This window comes from Bufo bufo, chromosome 1 (assembly GCF_905171765.1).
Source record: "Bufo bufo chromosome 1, aBufBuf1.1, whole genome shotgun sequence".
Taxonomy (NCBI): domain Eukaryota; kingdom Metazoa; phylum Chordata; class Amphibia; order Anura; family Bufonidae; genus Bufo; species Bufo bufo.
Genome location: NC_053389.1, coordinates 527,431,099 through 527,455,280, shown reverse-complemented (window position 1 = coordinate 527,455,280; position 24,182 = coordinate 527,431,099). Strand labels below are relative to the sequence as shown.

The window sequence follows — 24,182 nt, the reverse complement described above, 5'->3', positions numbered from 1 at the left end:
TTGTGTTTTTAAAAAGGGACAATATAATTTTTTAACACAGTTTATGTAAAAACCATTATAGGAGACATATTCATGATGACATAAACATGTTAAAATATATTTATTTTTGTATTTTTAACTTTTTCCACAGATTCCTTTCTACTGGTAACTCATTTGCATCACTGCATTTTGAGTTTCTTTTGGGAACCTCAACGATTTCTCGGATCGTGCGTCACACTTGCCATGTCACAGCCCAAGGCGGATGATTGGGTTCGGATCGCTGAGGGCTTTAATCTTTCTGCGCAGTTTCCAAACTGCATCGGGGCAATGGATGGCAAGCACATTCTTGTGAAGAAGCCTCCTCACTCAGGGACCCGATTCTTCAATTATAAGCAATATTTTTCGGTAGTGCTTATGGCTGTTGCTGACAGTAACTACCGGTTTATAATGGTTGATATCGGGGCCTATGGAAGCACTTCGGATGCTCGCATCTTTAGTGCTTCTAGAATGGGTGAGTGGCTTCGTGCCAACCAGCTTGCCCTGCCCGAGCCCAGAAGACTGCCCGGATATGCAGCTCCATTTGTCATCGTGGCGGATGAAGGGTTTGAATTAACTCCCCATGTTATGCGGCCCTTCCCAAAACGTGGTTTGGATGTCAGGAAGCGTATTTTCAACTACCGGTTGATTCGTGCCCGCCGGTATGTTGAGTGTGCCTTTGGAATACTCTCTGGCAAATGGAGGGTGTTTTTGTCATCCATACAGATGGATCCGGAGAATGCTACCCTGGTGATTCAAGCTTGTGTTGTTTTACACAACTTCACCAGGATTCACAAGGCTTCCTCTTCTGTTGACCTGGATGAATTTCCAACGTCATCAGGTTTGGATCTGATACTGCATAGACGACCTGCGGTTCGGGGACTATATGCAGATTTCTTTTCCAGCCCAGAGGGGTCCGTGCCATGGCAGATGGACGCTATTCGTGGCAGGATTTAATTTCTTCTGGGCTTGTTAGTTTTTTTCACAGATAGATTCGTGAATTTACTGTATTATGGTGTAGTTGAGTGTAGGGACTCGCAAGATAATGAGGACCCTTGACGTGGGCTTGCAGGCTGAGGTTTTGGCCCATTTACAAATTGAATCTTCAGAGAATTAATAAACAGACTTTGCCAAGTGTGTTTTTGAAAAACATCATTCATCAATTTGCACTATGGACCCCAAAACCTTCTAATACCTCATCAGCAAATTACTACTTTGAAAAGTATGTTGATTATATTAAAATTATAGTGCTTGAAGGATAAATTGTGTGTGTTTGTTTTTTGATAAAAATGTGTAGAACTGCTAACGTATTGTGGGGGATAATCAATAATACAAGACAAGTGAGTTTTCAAATACTTCTTTGAAATATACTCCCAACCCCCAAAACAAAAACATACATAAAAGCCATGGATGACATAATTTGACAAAAATAAATAAAAATTAATAAAATACAACTTTTATAAATCAAAGAGATCCCTGGTGAAGGATCCTGCTGCATATGTCTGGGACGAGCATGTCCAGGATCATGGGCCCCTGTTGGATAATGGGCAGGATAATTGGGTTGAGCCAAAGGCTGGTTTTGGCTTTGGGACATATACACATTTTGGGGTGGGCAAGATGGTCCTTGGCCTGTGAGTGGCCGAGGTGGGAAGGTGGTGGGCTGTGGATTTGAAAATTCCACGGTATCATTGAAAATTCGGCAAAATCAGCAGCATTCGCCCCATAAGACGCACTGCTATTTCCCCCCCACTTTTGGGGGGGAAAAAGTGCGTCTTATAGGGCGATAAATACGGTAGTCAGCTCTTTGTTTACCCTGCTCTTTAGTGCTGGGTCGCAAGTTTCTTTTTTTAAACCGTGGTTTTCCAGGAAAATGTTTAGATTTGCAGACCTGATTGATTACAGAACGCTACAATTACTCCCATTTGACGAACTTAGGAACTCTAGGTCGCTTCCGGAGGCAACCAGGTACCATTACTTACAAATTCACTATTTGCTTACCACTCTGTTTCATCCCCACTATCTATCCCCACGTCCTTTGAGAAGACGTGCAAGCTCTCGGAATCGACCAGAGGTCTTATATCTGAAATATATATGCTCCTCTCGTCTCCGACCTCTCCTACATCTATCCAACACTTATATATGTCTAAATGGGAATCGCTCCTGCACCGCTCTATTCCGCTGGATGAATGGAAAACGATCTGGCAGAGAGCAGCGATGACACCAACCTGTGTTATTCACAGGGAGAACACTTACAAAATAATGATGTTCTGGTACCACACTCCACGATTGCTACATAGGTTTAATCCTAATATTTTGGATCGATGTTGGAGATGTGACACAGAGGAAGGTTCACATATCCATATTTTCTGGGAATGTCGGATTATAACCCTTTCTGGGTCATGGTGCAGGAAGTTCTCTACAGTCTGTTTGAAGTTAGATTTCCCCCTGGACCCTTACACATATCTACTAAATATCCCACACATACCTCTGAAGAAACACTTATTGAAGTTAATGTTATATGTTCTGACTGCGGCCAGACTTCTACTGGCTAGGTTTTGGAAGCGGACAGATTGCCCGTCACGGGCTGAACTCATTGCAAGTATACTAGAAGTCAGACGCCTTTAGCATTTGTCGGCCACATTGCTTGCCTCGGTGGATAAATTCGACCGAGTTTGGAAACAATGGGACCTGGTGTTTGCTGCTCCAGAATGACTGGGGCTCCCACTCTATTCCCCCCATCCTAATCCTTCTGTGTCATGTCTTGTCACTCTCCTTTGTGTGTCCAAGTCTCTCGCTCTTATAGTAATTTTTGGTATGACTCCATACAGATTTTATGATAATAGACGCTTTGTCATTATGGTAATCTGTTGATTCCTACTACAGTATTACTATTCAGTGATCATTATGTATGTATTTTTTAAATATGTGCTTTGAACCTGTTTATTTGCATGAAGATGAAATGCATATTATATTTTGCTCAACACTCCTCATTATATCTCTGTAACATGATTGATGTACACCAGAGAAATTGTTTTCTAATACATGTTTATTCTTGGAAAATATTTTCAATAAATAGACAATTGAAAAAAAATAAAAATCTGATTTCTAGGAGACCTGCCTCAGATTGCCATATGCCAATTTTCAGGCCAATTGGAGAATATATCTGAAACGTGTAGAATCAATTTGGACGCAAATTCTCTATAACTGATACACACTCAGTTAACACGGAGAGTCAGCTACATCCTATGCTATTACTTAGGGAAGTATGATAGCCCTAATTCATTGGCTGATTGAAGAGCACTTGTTGGGAGCAAGAAAGAGGAAATATATAGAATAAAAAAAGCGTTACATTTTTTTCTATAGTTTAACATGTAACACAGTAGAATCCAATCCTGTTTTGTGTTCAGTGCTTCAGTTTGCAGCCCCTCTCCTAAAGGTAAACTAAAAAAAGAGGTGAGAGAAAGAGGAGAGCCTTCCCAAACACGTGGAGGCTGTTAAAGCTGCAACAGGTGGTCCAATTCAATATTAAGATCCATGGTTTTGTAATAGGATGTCCAGCAAGCTCATATGGGTGTCATGGTCAAGTTTTGGCCATATAGTGTACCATGTGTGTATTTCTGCATTTTTATTCAAAATACATAAAATGCCCCTATGCCTAGTTCTATTCCATTTGCTGGTTTGTAATTTAGGAACAAAAGTTGAAACATCACACTATAAGGCCCCCTGCACACAAACGTGTGCTTCCCGTTGCCGTATTGCGGACCGCATTTGCGGAATGGTACGAATGGAAGCATGGAACGGAACCCTACGGAGTGCTTCCGTGGGGTTTCCTCCCGTTCCGCAAAAAGATAGAACATGTCCTATCTTTTTGCAGAACAGCCGGATCGCGGACCCATTCAAGTGAATGGGTCCGTGATCCGCTGCGGCTGCCCCATGGACTGTGCTCGTGCATTGCGGCCCGCATTTTGCGGGCCGCACCACGACCACGGGGTGCACACGTTCGTGTGCAGGGGGCCTAACAGTGGGTTTTATAGACAGCGGGAACATTTTTTTTTTTATAGGAGCATGCACATTTCAACATTATCATACCCATGGTTTTGAAAACCAAACAATTTGATAATAAACCAAACAGACAGTATGACAAGATCATAAGGATTCCTTATGGGCCCAAGTTCCAGGTAGCAATGATCTGCATGGTCTGGATGAACCTTTATTGACCCCCATAGCATAAAACAAAATGTTCTACTAACATGATAGCAGAGTGATAGTTTTACGCTTTAAGAAAGTAAAGGCAAATGGATTCATAATATAAATAAAAACACAGGACAAGTTTGTAGAAGAGAGAGTACACAGTTTGTGGTGCTTAAAGCTATTAAAGCAATTTAAAGCTCCTGTGCTGTCAAATCCTTCAAATTACAGGGATTAAAGTAAGAGATTCAGGCATTTCATATAGTGTGCCTGAATTCAAGTTGCAGTATTATCTAAAAAAAATAATAATTTCATTCTACCACAGTCATGTATATTAACCTTCTCTATTCATGTGGCTTCAATTTTCACATGTTTAGACATTTAAAACGGAATAATATATACACTGTTCTATATCAAACGTTGCTTAAAGGGGTATACTAGTAACAAGTTGGGTACATCTATTTCGCCTTGGAACTACTTTTCCATCTCTATCTTTGAAAAATGCATCAATATTCCACTCCTCATTTAACCCATTTAACATTCTTTCTTCCACATTTCCTTTTTCAATAGGTGGGCGGGCCTTCTGTAACCGCCTGCATCGCCCCGCTGTCCCACAATTCCACAGTCCCCCTGATGTGTTCTCCAAACATTAGCAGGTCCTCTGAGTCCCATATTGCAACGGGGCAGCAGATCTCCATTCTGTTGCAGCTATCTTCGTCCACAGAAATTAAAACTACTTCCAGCAAAACCAGCAGTATGCATGTGCAGTTGTTGTATTCAGCTGTGCATCTGCAACCAAGCCTGACAATAAGAGCGGGTGGTCATAACTTTAAAGGCTATGTATACCCTTGAGGATTTTTTTAGTTTTATGATTGCATTTTTTCAAAATTTGGGCTTAAAATACTTTTTTCAATTGGTATTTATTAAAAATTTCAGCAGCTTTGTCATAAAGGGATAACATCTGCCTTAGCGTCCATTCACATGTCCGCATTATGGGTCCCCATCCGTTCTGCAATTTTGCGGAACGGGTGCGGACCCATTCATTTTCAATGGGGCCGCAAAAGATGAGGACAGAACATTATGTGCTGACCGCATCCGCACTTCCGTTCCGCGGCCCCGCAAAAAATATTACATGTCCTATTCTTATCTACAAATTAGCTCAAAAACACTTAGGCCTCTTTCACACGGGCGTTGCGGGAGTTCCACGCGAGTGCAAAACATTGTAATGCATTTTGCACGCGCGTGAGAAAAATCGGCATGTTTGGTACCCAAACCCGAACTTCTTCACAGAATTTCGGGCTTGGGATCGGTGTTCTGTAGATTGTATTATTTTCCCTTATAACATGGTTATAAGGGAAAATAATAGCATTCTGAATACAGAATGCATAGTACAATAGCGCTGGAGGGGTTAATTTTTTTTTAAAATTTAACTCACCTTAATCCACTTGATCGCGCAGCCCGGCATCTCTTCTGTCTTCTTCTTTGCTGTGTGCAGGATAAGGACCTGTGGTGTCGTCACTCCGGTCATCACATGGTCCGTCACATGATCTTTTACCATGGTGATGGATCATGTGATGACCGGAGTGACGTCACCACAGGTCCTTTTCCTGCACACAGCAAAGAAGAAGACAGAAGAGATGCCGGGCTGCGCGAGCAAGTGGATTAAGGTGAGTTAAAAAAAAAAAAATAATAATAATTTTAACCCCTCCAGCCCTATTGTACTATGCATTCTGTATTCAGAATGCTATTATTTTCCCTTATAACCATGTTATAAGGGAAAATAATAATGATCGGGTCCCCATCCCGATCGTCACCTAGCAACCGTGCGTGAAAATCGCACAGTATCCGCACTTGCTTGCAGATGCTTGCGATTTTCACGCAACCCCATTCATTTCTATTTTTATAGGGCCTGCGTTACGTGAAAAACGCACAAAGAGTAGCATGCTGCGATTTTCACGCAACGTACAAGTGATGCGTGAAAATCACCGCTCGTGTGCACAGCCCCATAGAAATGAATGGGTCAGGATTCAGTGCGGGTGCAATGCGTTCACCTCACGCATTGCACCCACGCGGAATACTCACCCGTGTGAAAGGGGCCTTATTTAAGCCACATTCAGTTATTGAATTATAATTTATAAGGTGAGAGATCAGAGATAAGGAGATGTTAGCAGACAGAATACAGAGCATACTACTTGAGATTCTAATAAATAAAGACTAATAAAGACTACAATAATTAAAAAAATTGCCCTCAAATGTGTCCATAGCCTTTAACCCCTTAAGCCACCATGATGTACAGTCGTGGCCAAAAGTTTTGAGAATTACATAAAAATTGGAAAAGTTGCTGCTTAAGTTTTTATAATAGCAATTTGCATATACTCCAGAATGTTATGAAGAGTGATCAGATGAATTGCATAGTCCTTCTTTGCCATGAAAATTAACTTAATCACAAAAAAACCTTTCCACTGCATTTCATTGCTGTCATTAAAGGACCTGCTGAGATCATTTCAGTAATCGTCTTGTTAACTCAGGTGAGAATGTTGATAAGCACAAGGCTGGAGATCATTATGTCAGGCTGATTCGGTTAAAATGGCAGACTTGACATGTTAAAAGGAGGGTGATGCTTGAAATCATTGTTCTTCCATTGTTAACCATGGTGACCTGCAAAGAAACGCGTGCAGCCATCATTGCGTTGCATAAAAATGGCTTCACAGGCAAGGATATTGTGGCTACTAAGATTGCACCTCAATCAACAATTTATAGGATCATCAAGAACTTCAAGGAAAGAGGTTCAATTCTTGTTAAGAAGGCTTCAGGGCGTCCAAGAAAGTCCAGCAAGCGCCAGGATCGTCTCCTAAAGAGGATTCAGCTGCGGGATCGGAGTGCCACCAGTGCAGAGCTTGCTCAGGAATGGCAGCAGGCAGGTGTGAGCGCATCTGCACCCACAGTGAGGCGAAGACTTTTGGAAGATGGCCTGGTGTCAAGAAGGCCAGCAAAGAAGCCACTTCTCTCCAAAAAAAACATCAGGGACAGATTGGTCTTCTGCAGAAAGTATGGTGAATGGACTGCTGAGGACTGGGGCAAAGTCATATTCTCCGATGAAGCCTCTTTCCGATTGTTTGGGGCATCTGGAAAAAGGCTTGTCCGGAGAAGAAAAGGTGAGCGCTACCATCAGTCCTGTGCCATGCCAACAGTAAAGCATCCTGAGACCATTCATGTGTGGGGTTGCTTCTCATCCAAGGGAGTGGGCTCACTCACAATTTTGCCCCAAAACACAGCCATGAATAAAGAATGGTACCAAAACACCCTCCAACAGCAACTTCTTCCAACAATCCAACAACAGTTTGGTGAAGAACAATGCATTTTCCAGCACGATGCAGCACCGTGCCATAAGGCAAAAGTGATAACTAAGTGGCCCGGGGACCAAAACGTTGACATTTTGGGTCCATGGCCTGGAAACTCCCCAGATCTTAATCCCATTGAAAACTTGTGGTCAATCCTCAAGAGGCGGGTGGACAAACAAAAACCCACTAATTCTGACAAACTCCAAGAAGTGATTATGAAAGAATGGGTTGCTATCAGTCAGGAATTGGCCCAGAAGTTGATTGAGAGCATGCCCAGTCGAATTGCAGAGGTCCTGAAAAAGAAGGGCCAACACTGCAAATACTGACTCTTTGCATAAATGTCATGTAATTGTCGATAAAAGCCTTTGAAACGTATGAAGTGTGTGTAATTATATTTCACTACATCACAGAAACAACTGAAACAAAGATCTAAAAGCAGTTTAGCAGCAAACTTTGTGAAAACTAATATTTGTGTCATTCTCAAAACTTTTGGCCACGACTGTACAGTACCTGTACGTCATGGACTGCCCTGCATTAAGCCACCATGACGTACAGGTTTGTCATGGCATTAAACTGACATGTCTATACACATGGTGACCGTGCTGAGATTGCGGCTGTTACACACAGCCAGAGATCTCAGTTAACCGGTCCAGGACCAATGAGGGCAGTTCTGGGCCGGTGATCACTCTGATTGGATAGTCTGTACAGACTAGCCAATCAAAGGATTGAAACGCCGGCTAAAGGTTCTGATCCCCACAGTTCTTTACAGTTGGTTGAGAGGTTAACAGATGGAGGGAGCTTCTTCCCCCATCGGGCTGCTGCACTGCAGTAGAAGCATTCCAATGGTTACCATGGCAATCGGATGCCTTCATAGGCATCCCGGCTTGCCAAGTTATACACTGCCTGTCCAAAAAAAAAGGTCGCCACCTGGATTTAACTAAGCAAATAGGTATGAGCCTCCTATGGATGATTACTGCATGGGCGATTATCTTTCAGCTGGCAACAAGTTATTTAACCCCAACTGGTGCAATGAGTTGCTTCTCATTTCTTAAACAACCATGTTGAAAGACACATCTCGTGGTCGTTGAAAAGATGGTCTGTTTGAGAAGGGTCAAATCATTGGCATGCATCAAGCAGAGAAAACATCTAAGGAGATTGCAGAAACTACTAACATTGGGTTAATAACTGTCCAACGCATTATTAAAAACTAGAAGGCTAGTGGGGACCCATCGTATTCGAGGAAAAAATGTGGTGGGAAAAAAATCCTGAATGATCGTGATCGGCGATCACTTAAACGCTTGGTGAAGTTAAATCGAAGAAAAACAACAGTAGAACTCAGGGCTATGTTTAATAGTGAAAGTAAGGGCATTTCCACATGCACAATGCGAAGGGAACTCAAGGAATTGGGACTGAACAGCTGTGTAGCCGTAAGAAAACCACTAATTAGTGAGGCAAACCAGAAAAAAAGGCTTCAATTTGCTAGGGAGCATAAAGATTGGACTCTGGAGCAATGGAAGAAGGTCATGTGGTCTGATGAGTCAAGATTTACCCTGTTCCAGAGTGATGGGCGCATCAGGGTAAGAAGAGAAGCAGATGAAGTGATGCACCCATCATGCCTAGTGCCTACTGTACAAGCCTGTGGGGGCAGTGCTATGATCTGGGGTTGCTGCAGTTGGTCAGGTCTAGGTTCAGCAACAGTATGTGCTCCATACTGTTGGAGCTGAGTCGCTGACTACCTGAACATACTGAATGACCAGGTTATTCCATCAATGGATTCGTTCTTCCCTTATGGCACGGGCATAATCTAAGATGACAATGCCAGGATTCGTCTGGCTCAAATTGTGAAAGAGTGGTTCAGGGAGCATGAGACATCATTTTCACACATGGATTGGCCACTACAGAGTCCATACCTTAACCCCATTGAGAATCTTTGGGATGTGCTGGAATAGGCTTTGCGCAGCAGTCAGACCCTACCATCATGAATGCAAGATCTTGGTTAAAAATTAATGCAACACTGGATGGAAATAAATCTTGTGATATTGCAGAAGCTTATCGAAACAATGCCACAGCGAATGCGTGCCATAAGCAAAGCTAAAGGCGGTGTGACTTTTTTTTTTTGTGTCGATTTTTTTTTGGACAGGCAGTATATAAGCCTGACAGGTCCTGCCACAGGCAAGAGCCTGATCAGGCTTAGTGTCACTGACAATATACTATACAGAGTATTGCACTGTGTTGAACAGCCATCAGACCCACTGGGTACAAAAAGTGTAAAAAAAAAAATATTTAACTTTTTCCTGTCTCCGCACATTTATAATTGGTAAAAATTTAAAAAATTAAATAGACTACACTACACATTTTTAGTATTGATGCATCAGTAATAACCTGATCTATGTAAGGATCATGTTACTTTTCCCGCACGGTGAACGTGAACTATGATGGAATTGCAATTTTGTTCACCTCATGTCCCAAAAATTGTATAAAAAGTGATCAAAAAAGTCATATGTATAGCAAAATAGTACCAATCAAACTGTCAACTTATCCCGCAAAAAATGAGTTCTACATGAGACAGGGTATCCATATTTTCTATTGAAAATTAATACTTCTTTTTTTCTTCTACTCCAGAAGCCTCTAAAATACTGTCATCATCTGACATATCCTTTAATTCTAAATCAGATTCCTCTTCGGAGCATTGCTCAAAACGGGGTCTCTCATAAGACGACGGGAGAGAAACTGGGAGGGAATGGAGTGAGAGTAGGAGGAGGAGCAATGGATGGCAACCTTTCTGTTACTTTGGACTGAACCTCTTCTCTGATAACAGATCTTAATTCTGAAATAAAGGAGGGTTGTTCCTCTTTAATTAGCCGTTCTATACAGGCAATATGGGGGAGATTTATCAAACTGGTGTAAAGTAGAACTGGCTTAGTTGCCCATACTAACCAATTAGATTCCACTTTTCATTTTTGACAGTCCCTTTGTGTAATGAAATCCGAGGTAAAACATCGATAGATAGATATATAGATTTCATATTTTCCTAAACATATTATCAATAGCTGATTGTATGGCAGTGGCTGTTGATCTATTAAGTAAATGCAAATTGTACCTCCAGGTGCCAGACAGTCTGAAAACTAGGTGAGACACTCCACCTTCTCAGAGGAAGCTCTATTTAACACTGGCCTGCTAATTACAAGCCATTTGGGCAGGGAGGGAGATATTAAAAATGAGGAGCAACCCCAGACATGTTGCCTGCTAGACCAGCGGGTGGTCTAACCCATTCAATAGATGAATGAAATAATATCAGAAGCCATAACTCTGACCTCATAACACCCACATGGCACCGCCTCAGAACCCTAATAATTGTGTTCAGCCTGACATGGGCTTCGGGGAGAGTCTATATATGCCATACTGAACATGAGGCATTTCTCGGTATTCAGGATCTGGCCTTCTGTAAATCATAACTCGATCATATTTGGTGTCTGTATGACCGGGACGAGGCGACTCAGATTATGGGATCTTACCTGTACCCGCAGTCCCTGTCATACGGCGAAGAATCACCGTGATTCATATTGCGACATCGGTCACCCTTGTGGGAAGATGGGGCAGAAACCTGAATAATATCAGACGTCCCAGAAGGCCGGACCGAAAGGAGGGAGGTTCCCTCACAGCCCACCCCTCGGGCGAGGGGGGATAAAAATGGGTGTTTGGGAACAGGTAATTGTCAGCCATTTTGGGGATCCACATCGTTTGGAGTGACTGCCCATATCTTCAGCTTCCCCACAGCCGGAATATAACTGCTGCATCTCAGTAAGCCAATATTCCGTATTTTATCCCGTTTATTTTATCTGTTCACTGCATTGTTATTGTATGTATATTTAGTTTTTATCTTTTATCTGACACTTTCTTTTTGTATTGCACTGCACTATTGTGTATTAAATAAAAAAATTGATAAGTCCCTTCCATTTGGTCGTATAGAACTTGCTCTTTCGAAAAGAATAACGTTACCAGTAGTGTTTCAGAGGATTTTAGGTCCCATATAGATAACCTGTGTGACTGTGTTAAATTTGGGTTGAGAGAATATCTGAGTATAGGCCCCTATTGCCTTATAGTATAGGTGGTGGCAGCTATTGTGATAGAAAATATTGGGGTGTTAGAATCTAGGGGAGTAAGTTAGCATAATTCCGTCATCTAGAATAGGTGGGTGGGAATTTCTGTGGTAACTTGATGAGCTCACTAGTATAATTCACCCCAGTGACGTGACCCAAGAGTAGGGATCCTGACACTTTGGAAAATGATAAATCTCCCCCTATGTGTTTCCTGCAGTCTTATATTGCATGATGCACATTTCCTCTGTTTTTATCAGCCAGAGGTTTAGGTAATTTAAGATCCTGATGCTCCTTTTACTATACAAAAAAAATAAGAACGTTTCAAAACTAAGCTCAGTAAGGCAAAGGTTTTCCCCCCATTGGTGGTACTTAAAGCGAACCTTTCACCTCATTTTCACTTTATAAACTAGCAACAGTACCTTATAGATTATCTTGAGTGTGTTGTTATCCATGTTAGTGCCGCTTTCCTGGGCTCTTTATACTTCAAAAAATCGTCTTATAAACTTCACATTCGGTGCTCCAACAGTCACGCAACCAGTCAAGGGGGTAGCCCTTCCATCTCCTCTGGCCGTACCGCCCCTGCCCTAACCCCTCCTCTATGCTCCTAAACTGACAGCCGGCTCAGTCGCCGGGACGGCGCTTCTGAAACCTGCGCATGCGCCGTCCTCCTGATTCGCCGCGCGATCCCGTCTTTCTTGCTGACAAAAGCGTGATCATGTAAGAGAATCGCGCATGCGCCTTACGCGATGCCGGCCTGTCTGCTCTCCCTCCCGTGCGCGCGCTCAACTATTGTCAGCAAGAAAGACGGGATCGTGCGGCGAATCAGGAGGACGGCGCATGCGCAGGTTTCAGAAGCGCCGTCCAGGCGACTGAGCCGGCTGTCAGTTAAGGAGCATAAAGGAGGGGTTAGGGCAGGGGCGGTACGGCCAGAGGAGATGGAAGGGCTACCCCCTTGACTGGTTGCATGACTGTTGGAGCACCGAATGTGAAGTTTATAAGACGATTTTTTGAAGTATAAAGAGCCCAGGAAAGCGGCACTAACATGGATAACAACACACTCAAGATAATCTATAAGGTACTGTTGCTAGTTTATAAAGTGAAAATGAGGTGAAAGGTTCGCTTTAAATGATCAGTAGCAGATGTGTCTGGGTTGTGCTGTGCATGTCCAGAAACTTGGGCCTCCATTGTGAAAGTCTGGGGAGCTGCCAATGCCACAAAGGAGCTATAAAAGCCTACCTGCCCGCCCGCCACAATGTAGTCATGTTTTGCCTGTACACTGCCATGGGCTGCCGGAAGGAGGTAACCAGTGCCGCAGAAGCTGCTCTCTGCTGCTGGTATGCGGAGGTACCGGATCTTGCCTCAACGATAATCCTGCTGTGAGCTAAGGGACCCCTACACTGAGAGATTTTAGCGGGGCTCTACCGGAGCAGCAAGGAGAGGGATGTGCCCACCAATCGAGCCCCAGCCCAATTTCTTGTTTCTTCATGCTCAGACTTAAGTCCCCTCCCCTCAAAAATATTTCTAGGGGTCCTCTTGGATTCAACTCTACAAATGTTGTTTCTTTCATTAAAAAAGAGAGAATCCATGATAGTTCACTCAGCTATTTTCAGACGTCCAATTAAAATAAATGGGAAGTGCATCGCACAAGCGCAGCCACCACTCCTCTGACTTCTATAGAGCTCATGGAAACGGCCGAGCCAGTGCTCGGCTATTTTCAGCACTCCCATAGAAATGAATGGAGGGCAATTATGCATGCTATCAGACATTGAGGGTTAATTCTAGCAATGTGCAAGATGGGACAACCTGTTTAAATACCCAGGAACCCCTAGCCATTGGCTGGGGAAGAAATTTGAATCCTAAGGCTGGTTTCACACGGGCGTTGCGGAAAAAGATGTAGGTGCGTTGCGGAAACATGCACGATTTTTCTGTGCGAGTGCAAAACATTGTAATGCGTTTTGGACTCGCGTGAGAAAAATCTGCATATTTGGTACCCAAACCCGAACTTCTGGTTTGGGTTCGGTGTTGTATAGACTGTATTATTTTCCCTTATAACATAGTTATAAGGGAAAATAATAGCATTCTTAATACAGAATGCTTAGTACAATAGGGCTGGAGGGGTTAAAAAAAAATAATAAATTTTTTAACTCACCTTAATCCACTTGCTTGCGCAGCCCGGCTTCTCTTCTGTCTTCTTCTTTGAGGAATAGGACCTTTGATGACGTCACTGCGCTCATCACATGGTCCATCACATGATCAATCACCATGGTGATGGATCATGTGATGGACCGTGTGATGAGCGCAGTGACGTCATCAAAGGTCCTTTTCCTGTGCACACCAAAGATGAAGACAGAAGAGATGCCGGCTGCGCGAGCAAGTGGATCAAGGTGAGTTAAATTATTTTATTTTTTTTAACCCCTCCAGCCCCAATTGTACTAAGCATTCTGTATTAAGAATGCTATTATTTTCCCTTATAACCATGTTATAAGGGAAAATAATAATGATCGGGTCTCCATCCCGATCGTCTCCTAGCAACTGTGCGTGAAAATTGCACCGCATCCGCACTTGCTTGCGGATGCTTGCGATTTTCACGCAGCCCCATTCACTTTCTATGGGGCCTGCGTTGCGTGAAAAACGCAGAATATAGAACATGCTGCGATTTTCATTCAACGCACAAGTGATGCGTGAAAACCAACGCTCATGTGCACAGCCCCATAGAATTGAATAGGTCCGGATTCAGTGCGGGTGCAATGCGTTCACCTCACGCATTGCACCCGCGCGGAAATCTCGTCCCTGTGAAAGGGGCCTAAGGGGACAGAGACCGGAGTACCAGGCAGAAGCATGGAGGCAGCAGCATAGTGTGGTAGTGTGGCGTGTGTTCCCATAAAGGAGAGCAGGGCAGCAGCAACCATAGGCAGCTGTGCTAATAGTGAATATACAATGGGAAATCTGACATTTTGATTTGATCTTTGTGTAAGCATTGATGCAATTAAGGCTACTTTCACACTAGTGTTTTGGCTTTCCGTTTCTGAGATCCGTTCAGGGCTCTCACAAGCGGTCCAAAACGGATCAGTTTTGCCCTAATGCATTCTGAATGGAGAAGGATCTGCTCAGAATGCATCAGTTTGTCTCCGTTCAGTCTCCATTCCGCTTTGGTGGTCGTCTGACGAAACTGAGCCAAACGGATCCGTTCTGACACACAATGTAAGTCAATGGGGACAGATCCGTTTTCTATGACAATCTGGCACAATAGAAAACGGATTCCATCCTCCATTGACTTTTAATGGTGTTCAAGACGGATCCGTCATGGCTATGTTACAGATAATACAAACGGATCTGTTCTAAACGGATGCAGACGTTTGTATTATCTGAACGGATCTGTCTGTGCAGATACATGCGGATCCGCACCAAACGCAAGTGTGAAAGTAGCCCAAGTCAGTTCTCCCAAACCATTTGTTAAAAATAACAGCCATCTGAGAACAGGGGAGGCAGAATTCTGACCCAGGCCCCATTCAACTGTATGTGTGTTCTTGTGTAGAGCTATTATATTCAGGGGCAGAGTTTAGGCGATGAGAGGAGCTCAAAACATTTGGGGGCAAACTCTGCACAGAGGGGTTGTGGCCATGATAGAAATGGTGAGCTTGGTTCTGGTACTGTATTTATGAGCTTAATTCTGTTCCTGAATTCGTTATGACCTTGGCTCTGGTGCTGTATTTATCTTATGAGCTTGGGTCTGGGGCCGTATTTATGCTATGTGTTTGGTTCTGGTGCTCTATTTATGTACTGAGCTTGGTTCTGGTGCTGAATTGATGTTATGAGCTTTGTTCTGGTGCTGTATATACAGTGCTGCCCATAATTATTTATACCCCCAGCAAATTTTTACTTAAAGTTACTTTTATTCAACCAGCAAGTCATTTTTTGACGGGAAATGACATAGGTGTCTCCCAAAAGATAATAAGACGATGTACAAGAGGCATTATTGTGGAAAAAAAACATTTCTCAGCTTTTATTTACATTTGAGCAAAAATTGTCCAGTCCAAAATCATTCATACCCTTCACAATAATCAATAGAAAAGCCTTTATTGGCTATTACAGCAATCAAACGCTTCCTATAGTAGCAGACCAGCTTTTTGCATGTCTCCACAGGTATTTTTGCCCATTCATCTTTAGCAATAAGCTCCAAATCTTTCAGGTTGGAGGGTCTTCTTGCCATCACCATGACCTTTAGCTCCCTCCACAGATTCTCAATTGGATTCAAGTCTGGACTCTGGCTGGGTCACTCCAAAACGTTAATTTGTCTGCTAACCATTTCTTCACCACTTTTGCTGTGTGTTTTGGGTCATTGTCATGCTGAAATGTCCACTGGTGCCCAAAGCCAAGTTTCTCTGCAGACTGCCTGATGTTGTCGTTGAGAATCCTCATGTATTGCTCTTTTTTCATGGTGCCGTTTACTGTGATTAGGTTCCCTAGTCCATTGGCTGAAAAACACCCCCAAAGGATTAGGTTCCCACCACCATGTTTGACAGTGGGGATGGTGTTCTTTGGGTTGAAAGCTTTTTTTTTACGCCAAAAGAAGGAAACATCATTGTGACCAAACAATTTGATTTTTGTTTCATCTGACCATAACACAGAAGACCAGAAGTCTTCTTCTTTGTCCAGATGAGCTTTTGCAAAGGCCAAGCGAGCTTTTGTGTGCCTGGTCTGAATCCGTGGAACCCAGCAGTGTGCAGTGTCCGTTGGATTGTCTGCCTTGAGACATTGCCACCAGCAGAGCCCAGATTCACCAGGGTGGCCTTGGTGGGGATCCTTGGATTCTTTTTCACCTCTCTAACTATCCTCCTGGCCAGCACAGGTGTCACTTTTGGCTTCCGACCACGTCCTCTGAGATTTTCCACAGTGCGGAACATCTTGTATTTTTTTAATACTTTGCACTGCAGCCACTGGAACTTGAAAACATTTAGAAATGGCCTTGTAGCCCTTTCGTGACTTGTGAGCAGCCACAATGCGCAGCCGCAGGTCCTCACTGAGCTCCTTTGTCTTAGCCATGACTGTCCACCAGTGATGGCCAGTTCGCATTGTTCCATGAACCATGATGGGCCAGACGAAGCACTGAGGTGCGAAACGCCCGTCGCCTAACTCAGCTGGAGCACTTGTGTATGATGTCCGCTCTCTACCAGGAATAAAAGAAAAAGGTTTTGCAAGCATCGGTGAGTGCCGTCCGTTTGTCTAGTTCGCATTGTTTGCCCGCAAACACATGCGGGCTGCCATCTTTTTTCACAAGTCCAGCGAGGCACAGGTAAGCCCTTACCTGTGCCGCAAGCCGGTCTGAAAACAAATGCGGTCACCGGGAGTTCCGAGAACAGCCCGATGAAGGCCCCCGGTGGCTGTTCTCAGAATTGCCTGCTACCGCTGAACGCACTTACCTGTGCCTCGCCGGACTTGTGAAAAAAGATGTCAGCCTGCATATGTTCGCGGGCGAACAATGTGAATTGGCCATCACTGCTGTCCACAAACCAACTGCAGAGAGCTGCTGTTTTTCACCTGTTGAGTTGATTAAAACAGCTGTTCCCAATTAATCTGGGTAATTAGGATGCTTTAGAACAGCTTGGACTATTTGGAATGGTATAGAACATTTGATTTTCCCACAGACTGTGACAGTTTGAGAAGAGTATGGATAATTTTGCACTGGACACTTTTTGCTCAAATGTAAATAAAAGCTGAGAAATGTTTTTTCCCCACAATAATGCCTCTTGTACATCGTCTTATTATCTTTTGGGAGACACCTATATCATTTCCTGTCAAAAAATTACTTGCTGGTTGAATAAAAGTAACTTTAAGTTAAAATTTGCCAGGGGTATGAATAATTATGGGCAGCACTGTAAGTACTGAACCTGCTACTTTTTTGCGGTGCGGACCGTCGGACGCAGATTGCAGACACCATTCAAGTGAATGGGTCCTGCATGTTGGCACCAGGGTCAGTGCCTGTGCACTGTGGACCGAAGCAGGGGCACCAGCCAACAACCGCCCTGCGCATGAGGCGTATTCGCATGCCAGTCTCCCTTTGTAAGAAACCTGCTTAACCCCACTCATGGTCCGAAACAAGTGATAGGTACCAAACCCTGCTGAGGGTAACTGATATATTTCACACCAGCAGCAGCCAGCATCCCTGCACAGAGACGCGTACAGCCGAAGCTCCTCCCCTCATGTTCCTGTCCGGTCACGTGAGCTGCGAGCTTGCTTGCTGTGGTAAACGACAGGCGGGGAAGGCTGGTCACGTGTGTCTTTGTGGCGGCGGCGTAGCTCCGGCAGGATGAGTGTAGGTTTGGGCTCTGTACGCTGCACGTGTGAACGTGGTCATTGCACCTGGTTACATGTCATTGTGTTCACGTTGCAGGGTCCTGCGCAGCGGTACGTGTACACGGCACTTGACCAGCTGAAGGCGGGCACGGTGGCCAACGTGTTCGGTGTGGTGACATTTTTTAAACTTCCGTATCGTAGTAAAGGGACAGGTAGGTATAACGCGCCTTCTACTAGTGCTGCGCGCTGATAAGCTCCGCCCATCGGGACTTTAGACACGCCCACAATGTCATGCCAGTACCACTAGCTCCTGTAGCCGCTTGGAAAGGAACTTGGGTGGTCACGTGACCTCGTGACCTTTTTATTTTATTTGCCCTGTTACTGAGAGTAGGTCCTTAGCCTCAGATGTCCGCCGTAAAGCCCAGTGCCTTTGAGTGTTTGCTCTACATCTGACAACACACATCTAGGCACAGGCGTCATTTTTTTCTTTGCATCACCATTAGTGATGAGCGAAGTGAGTTTAGGTCGTTACATACAAAGTTGCTTCGTTCATAGCTTTGGATTTTGGGCTAATTCACAGAACAGTATGAAGGGGTCCGTATCCGATGGACGATTTTGTGGAACTGGTGCGGACCCATTCATTTCAATGGGGCTGCAAAAGATGCGGACAGCATTGCTACCATGAAACCATGGGCTTTATGGTTGCAATTAAATGTGCAGCAGTTCAAGCATCTTTCCTGATTATGGATTGTCCAGATGTACCGTTTACATTTATTCCTCAATTTCATCTTCAAATATGATTGGGTTTCTTGTTGACCCCCATTAATTATCATAGGATACGACTGACAGAATGTCATTTGTGATCTATTCATTTTCTTTTTATTGCATTGTACAACCCCAATTCCAAAAAGGTTGGGGCCTTATGTAACTAAAACCAGAATGCAATGGTTTGCGAATCTCATGGACCCATATTTTATTCAAAGTAGATCATAGAGTACATATCAGAGGTTGAAAGTGAGACATTTTGCCATTTCATGATAGAAAAGGGTTATTCTCATCATGGACAGTGTGGGCCTATCTCTAGGATATGCCCCCATTGCCTAATAGGTGCGGGTTCCACCGCTGTTACCAGCACCTATATCGAGAACGGACCCCCAAAGGTGTTGGAGGGCGCACTGCGCATGCGCAGCTGCCCTCCATTAATTTTCTATGGGGCTGCCGAAAATAGCTGAGCACTGACTCGGCTATTTCCGTCGGGGCCCATAGAAGTAAATGGGAACAGTGGCTGGTCACGTGCGGTGCTCTTCCATTGACTTCTATGGGGAGCCGGCTTGGTGGTGGCCGGACCAGATTACTCCAGCCACCATCTTGCGGGGCACCATTCCCGATATTGGAGCGGTTCCCAGCGGTGGGACCCACGCCTTTAAGACAATGGGGGCATATCTTCGTGATATGCTCCCATTGTCTGTGATGAGACAACCCCTTTAACTCATTTACACCTTTATTGTAGCAACGCATCTCAAAAAAAGTTGGGACAGGAGAAAGAAAAGGCAGGAAAAGTAAGAGGTATGAATAAAAAACAGCTGGAGGAGCAAATTGCCGCCCAGCTGTATAAAATAGAGCGTGTTAGAGAGGCAGAGGCTCTCAGAAGCGAAGATTGGCAGAAGATCACCAATCTGCGAAAAACCACATCTAAAAATTGTGAAACAATTTCAGAAAAATGTTCCTCAATGTAAAGTTGCAAAGAATTTGAACATCCTCCCATTTACAGTATATAATGTCAAAAGATTCAGAGAATCTGGAGACATTAATGTACAAAGGACAAGGCCAACGGTCAATACTGGATGCTTGTGACCTATTGGCCATCAGGCACTGCATTAAAACCAGGCATGATTCTGTACTGGAAATCACTGCGTGGCTCAGGAACACTTCAAGACGCCATGCAATCCACAAATGGAAGTTAAAGCTGTATCATGCAAAAAAGAAGAAGCTGTAGATCAACATGAACTAGAAACGCCATCATCTTCTCTGGGCCAAAGCTAATTTAAAATGGAAAAGCAGAACCGTAGACTGTTCTGTGGTCAGATAAAAATCGAAATTATTTTTGGAAATCACGGACGCCGTCTCATGGGGACTTGAGGAGAGGGACCATCCAACTTGTTCTCTGATGTTATGGGGCAGCATTAGTGCCTGTGCCATAGCACTATCAGTGCTGAACAGTAGAGGTTTTTGAAACATATGCTCCCATTCAGACATCTGTTTCAGGGCAGACCTTGCATACTTCAGCAAAAAAAATCATGAGCCACATACTGCAGCCATGACTAAGGCTTATTGCACACGAACGTGTGCGCTCCGTGGCCGTATTGCGGACTGCATTTGCGGATCCGCAATATACGGGCACCGTTTCGTGTGCATTCCGCATAACTGATATGGACCCATTCACTTCAATGGGTCCGCAAATCCGGAGATGCGGGATGGTGTGGAATGGGACCCTACGGAAGCACTACGGAGTGCTTCCGTGGGGTTTCGTCTAGGGGTGCACCGAAATTTCGGCAGCCGAAAATATCGGCCGAAAATGTACCTAATCCATTTCGGCCGATATTGTTACATATCGGCCGAAAATATGGGGTGTGGGATTTGTCACCCACCATCTGCGGGCGGGCGCCGGGCGGGCGGTTTACTGCATCTTTATTTTACCTTACTATCGTGACGCTCCAGTAAGAACTCTGCAGGCAGAGCGGAGGGCGGCGTAACGTCACTTACTCACGTGACGCGCCTGCTCCGCCTCCTTCATTCATAAAGTGGGCGGAGCAGGTGCGTCATGTGAGTAAGTGACGTTACGCCGCCCTCCGCTCTGCCTGCAGAGTTCTTACTGGAGCGTCACGATTGTAAGGTAAAATAAAGATGCAGTGAGTGATTAGTCTACTGTGAGCAGCAGGGCCGGGGCTGTTATGGGTAGGGGGATCGGTCTATGGCACTGCTATGGGGAGGGGGGATCTGTGCACTGTTATGGGGAAAGGGATCTGTGCACTGTTATGGGGAAAGGGATCTGTGCACTGTTATGGGGAAAGGGATCTGTGCACTGTTATGCCCATAACAGTGCACATATCCCCCCCCCTCCATAACAGTGCCACCCACAGATCCCCCTCTCCATAACAGCGCCACCCACAGATCCCCCTCTCCATAACAGCGCCACCCACAGATCCCCCTCTCCATAACAGCGCCACCCACAGATCCCCCTCTCCATAACAGCGCCACCCACAGATCCCCCTCTCCATAACAGCGCCACCCACAGATCCCCCTCTCCATAACAGCGCCATCCACAGATCCCCCTCTCCATAACAGAGCCACCCACAGATCCCCCTCTCCATAACAGAGCCACCCACAGATCCCCCTCTCCATAACAGAGCCACCCACAGATCCCCCTCTCCATAACAGAGCCACCCACAGATCCCCCTCTCCATAACAGAGCCACCCACAGATCCCCCTCTCCATAACAGCGCCACCCACAGATCCCCCTCTCCATAACAGAGCCACCCACAGATCCCCCTCTCCATAACAGAGCCACCCACAGATCCCCCTCTCCATAACAGCGCCACCCACAGATCCCCCTCTCCATAACAGAGCCACCCACAGATCCCCCTCTCCATAACAGAGCCACCCACAGATCCCCCTCTCCATAACAGAGCCACCCACAGATCCCCCTCTCCATAACAGCGCCACCCACAGATCCCCCTCTCCATAACAGAGCCACCCACAGATCCCCCTCTCCATAACAGAGCCACCCACAGATCCCCCTCTCCATAACAGCGCCAATCATTTAAAAAAAAGTATTTTAAAAGTATTTGGGCAAAAAGGCAGTTTCGGTTTTCGGTCAAGGGCATCCTGAATTTTCGGTTTCGGTTTCGGACCAGAATTTTCATTTCGGTGCACCCCTAGTTTCGTCCCGTACTTCCGTACCGCAAAAAGATAAAACGTTCTATCTTTTTGCGGAACGGCCGGATCGCGGACCCATTAAAGTGGCTGCCCCACGGTGGGTGTTCGTGCATTGCAGCACGGCCACGGGGCGCACACATTAGTGTGCAAGAGGCCTAAAGCATGGCTTCTCAGAAGAGGAGTCCAGTTGCTGGACTGGCCTGCCTGCAGTCCAGAACTTTCACCAATAGAAAACATTTGGGGCATTGTGAAACAAAAATCCAGCAAAGAAGACCCAGGACTGTTCAGCAGCTACAATCCTTTATCAGAAAAGAATGGAACAACATTCTTGTCCGACAAATGCAACCAGCAACCGGTCTCCTCTCTTCCCAGACATTTACAGACTTGTTAAAAGATGGGGGAATGGTAGACGTGGCCCTGTCCCAAGGTCTTTGAGCTCTGCTGCTGCCATCAAGTTCTAAATGGGTTAATTTTTTTCATGAAATAATAAAATGTCTCACTTTCAGCATTTGATATGTGTTCTTTGATCTATTGTGAATAAAACATGGGTCTATTAGGTTTGTAAATCATTGCATTCTGATTTTATTTACATTTTACACCGCGTTCCAACATTTTTGGAATAGGAGTTGTACTTTTTTAGTCTTAAAGCCTCGTTCACACTGTGTCTGTGATAACATCCATAACAACATGGTCAGTGGTTCATCTGTGACAACTCTTGGCTGTTTCCAGAACTCCCAAACAAATGAAGTAGGGAGGCTGTGCTTGAACGGTGCTCTGTCATTCACTTTGAGGGCCCCGTTCTATATGTAATGAAATGGGTTCCAGAGGCGAGACCTGTACGTATATGACATCGGTGGCATATACTACGGTAGCTATATGCCACCAATGTATGAGATGAGACAACCCCCTTAATTTTTACACGCAAAGGCAGAGTACTTTGTATTTTCAGTTTTTTACCATAATTCTTCACTTTCTACTGATAGAATAGTACCAGCACTGTGGAAGAAAATTTTTACTTATGCTATGAATCTTGTTAGCCCAGAATGTTGCTCATTAATACATTCTCAATAAAGTGGGGTAGTAATAATGCAAGGCTAATTAAATATTCCAAATTACCTAGCTTTCCCTTGAAGCTACAAAATAATGAGCTTTGCAGGAACATAAATAAATTATCCTTAACTGCATTTTAGTCTATGCAGAACCGTAAGAATTTTTGAAGACCAGATAGACTATAGAATCAAAGGGTTTATATTTCGTGTTAGAGTATACAGTGGTGCATGAGAGTTTGTGAACTCTTCAGAATTTTCTATATTTCTTCTTAAATTTGACCTAACATAGTTAACATAGTTTTGTAAGGCTGAAAAAGACATTTGTCCATCCAGTTCGGCCTGTTATCCTGCAAGTTGATCCAGAGGAAGGCAAATAAAAACCCTGTGAGGTAGAAGCCAATTTTACTCACTTTAGGGAAAAAAAATTCCCTCCCGACTCCAATCAGGCAATCAGAATATCTCCCTGGATCAACGACCCCGCTCTAGTAGCTATATCCTGTAATATTATTACGCTCCAGAAATACATCCAGGCCCCTCTTGAATTCCTTTATTGTAATCGCCATCACCACCTCCTCAGGCAGAGAGTTCCATAGTCTCACTGCTCTTACCGTAAAGAACCCTTTTCTATGTTTGTGTACAAACCTTCTTTCCTCCAGACGCAGAGGATGTCCCCTCGTCACAGTCACAGTCCTGGGGATAAATAGATGATGGGAGAGATCTCTGTACTGACCCCTGATATATTTATACATAGTAATTAGATCTCCCCTCAGTCATCTTTTTTCTAAAGTGAATTAGTCTATTTTTGATAATCTCTCTGAGTACTGTAGTCCACCCATTCCAGTTATTACCTTAGTTGCATTAGGGTACTTTCACACTTGCGGCAGGACGGATCCGACATGCTGTTCACCATGTTGGATCCGTCCTGCGGCTATTTCGCCGGACCGCCGCTCCGTCCCCATTGACTATAATGGGGACAGGGCGGAGCTCCGGCACAGCACGGCGAAAGGCCGCCGGACTAAAATTACTGCTCGTCAGGCTTTTTAGTCCGGTGGCTTTCGCCGTGCACTGCCGTGCTGCGCCGGAGCTCCGCCCCTGTCCCCATTATAGTCAATGGGGACGGAGCGGCGGTCCGGCGGCACGGTGAAATAGCCGCAAGACGGATCCGACATGGTGAACAGCATGTCGGATCCGTCCTGCCGCAAGTGTGAAAGTAGCCTTAGACCTAGAACTACTAAAAGTAGATACAATTGATAAATAAA

At 44.6% G+C, this 24,182-nt stretch overlaps 1 protein-coding gene across 1 annotated transcript in view; it reads left to right on the top strand.

The window, feature by feature from the left end:
• Positions 1-17,863: 17,863 nt before the first annotated feature.
• Positions 17,864-24,182, top strand: part of POT1 (protection of telomeres 1) — a 113,649-nt gene continuing 107,330 nt past the window's right edge. Inside the window, exons 1-2 of the mRNA XM_040411904.1 lie at positions 17,864-17,957; positions 18,036-18,150. Coding sequence (XP_040267838.1) covers positions 17,952-17,957; positions 18,036-18,150 — 121 coding nt within the window. The 5' untranslated portion in view covers positions 17,864-17,951. The remainder of the gene's footprint in view (positions 17,958-18,035; positions 18,151-24,182) is intronic.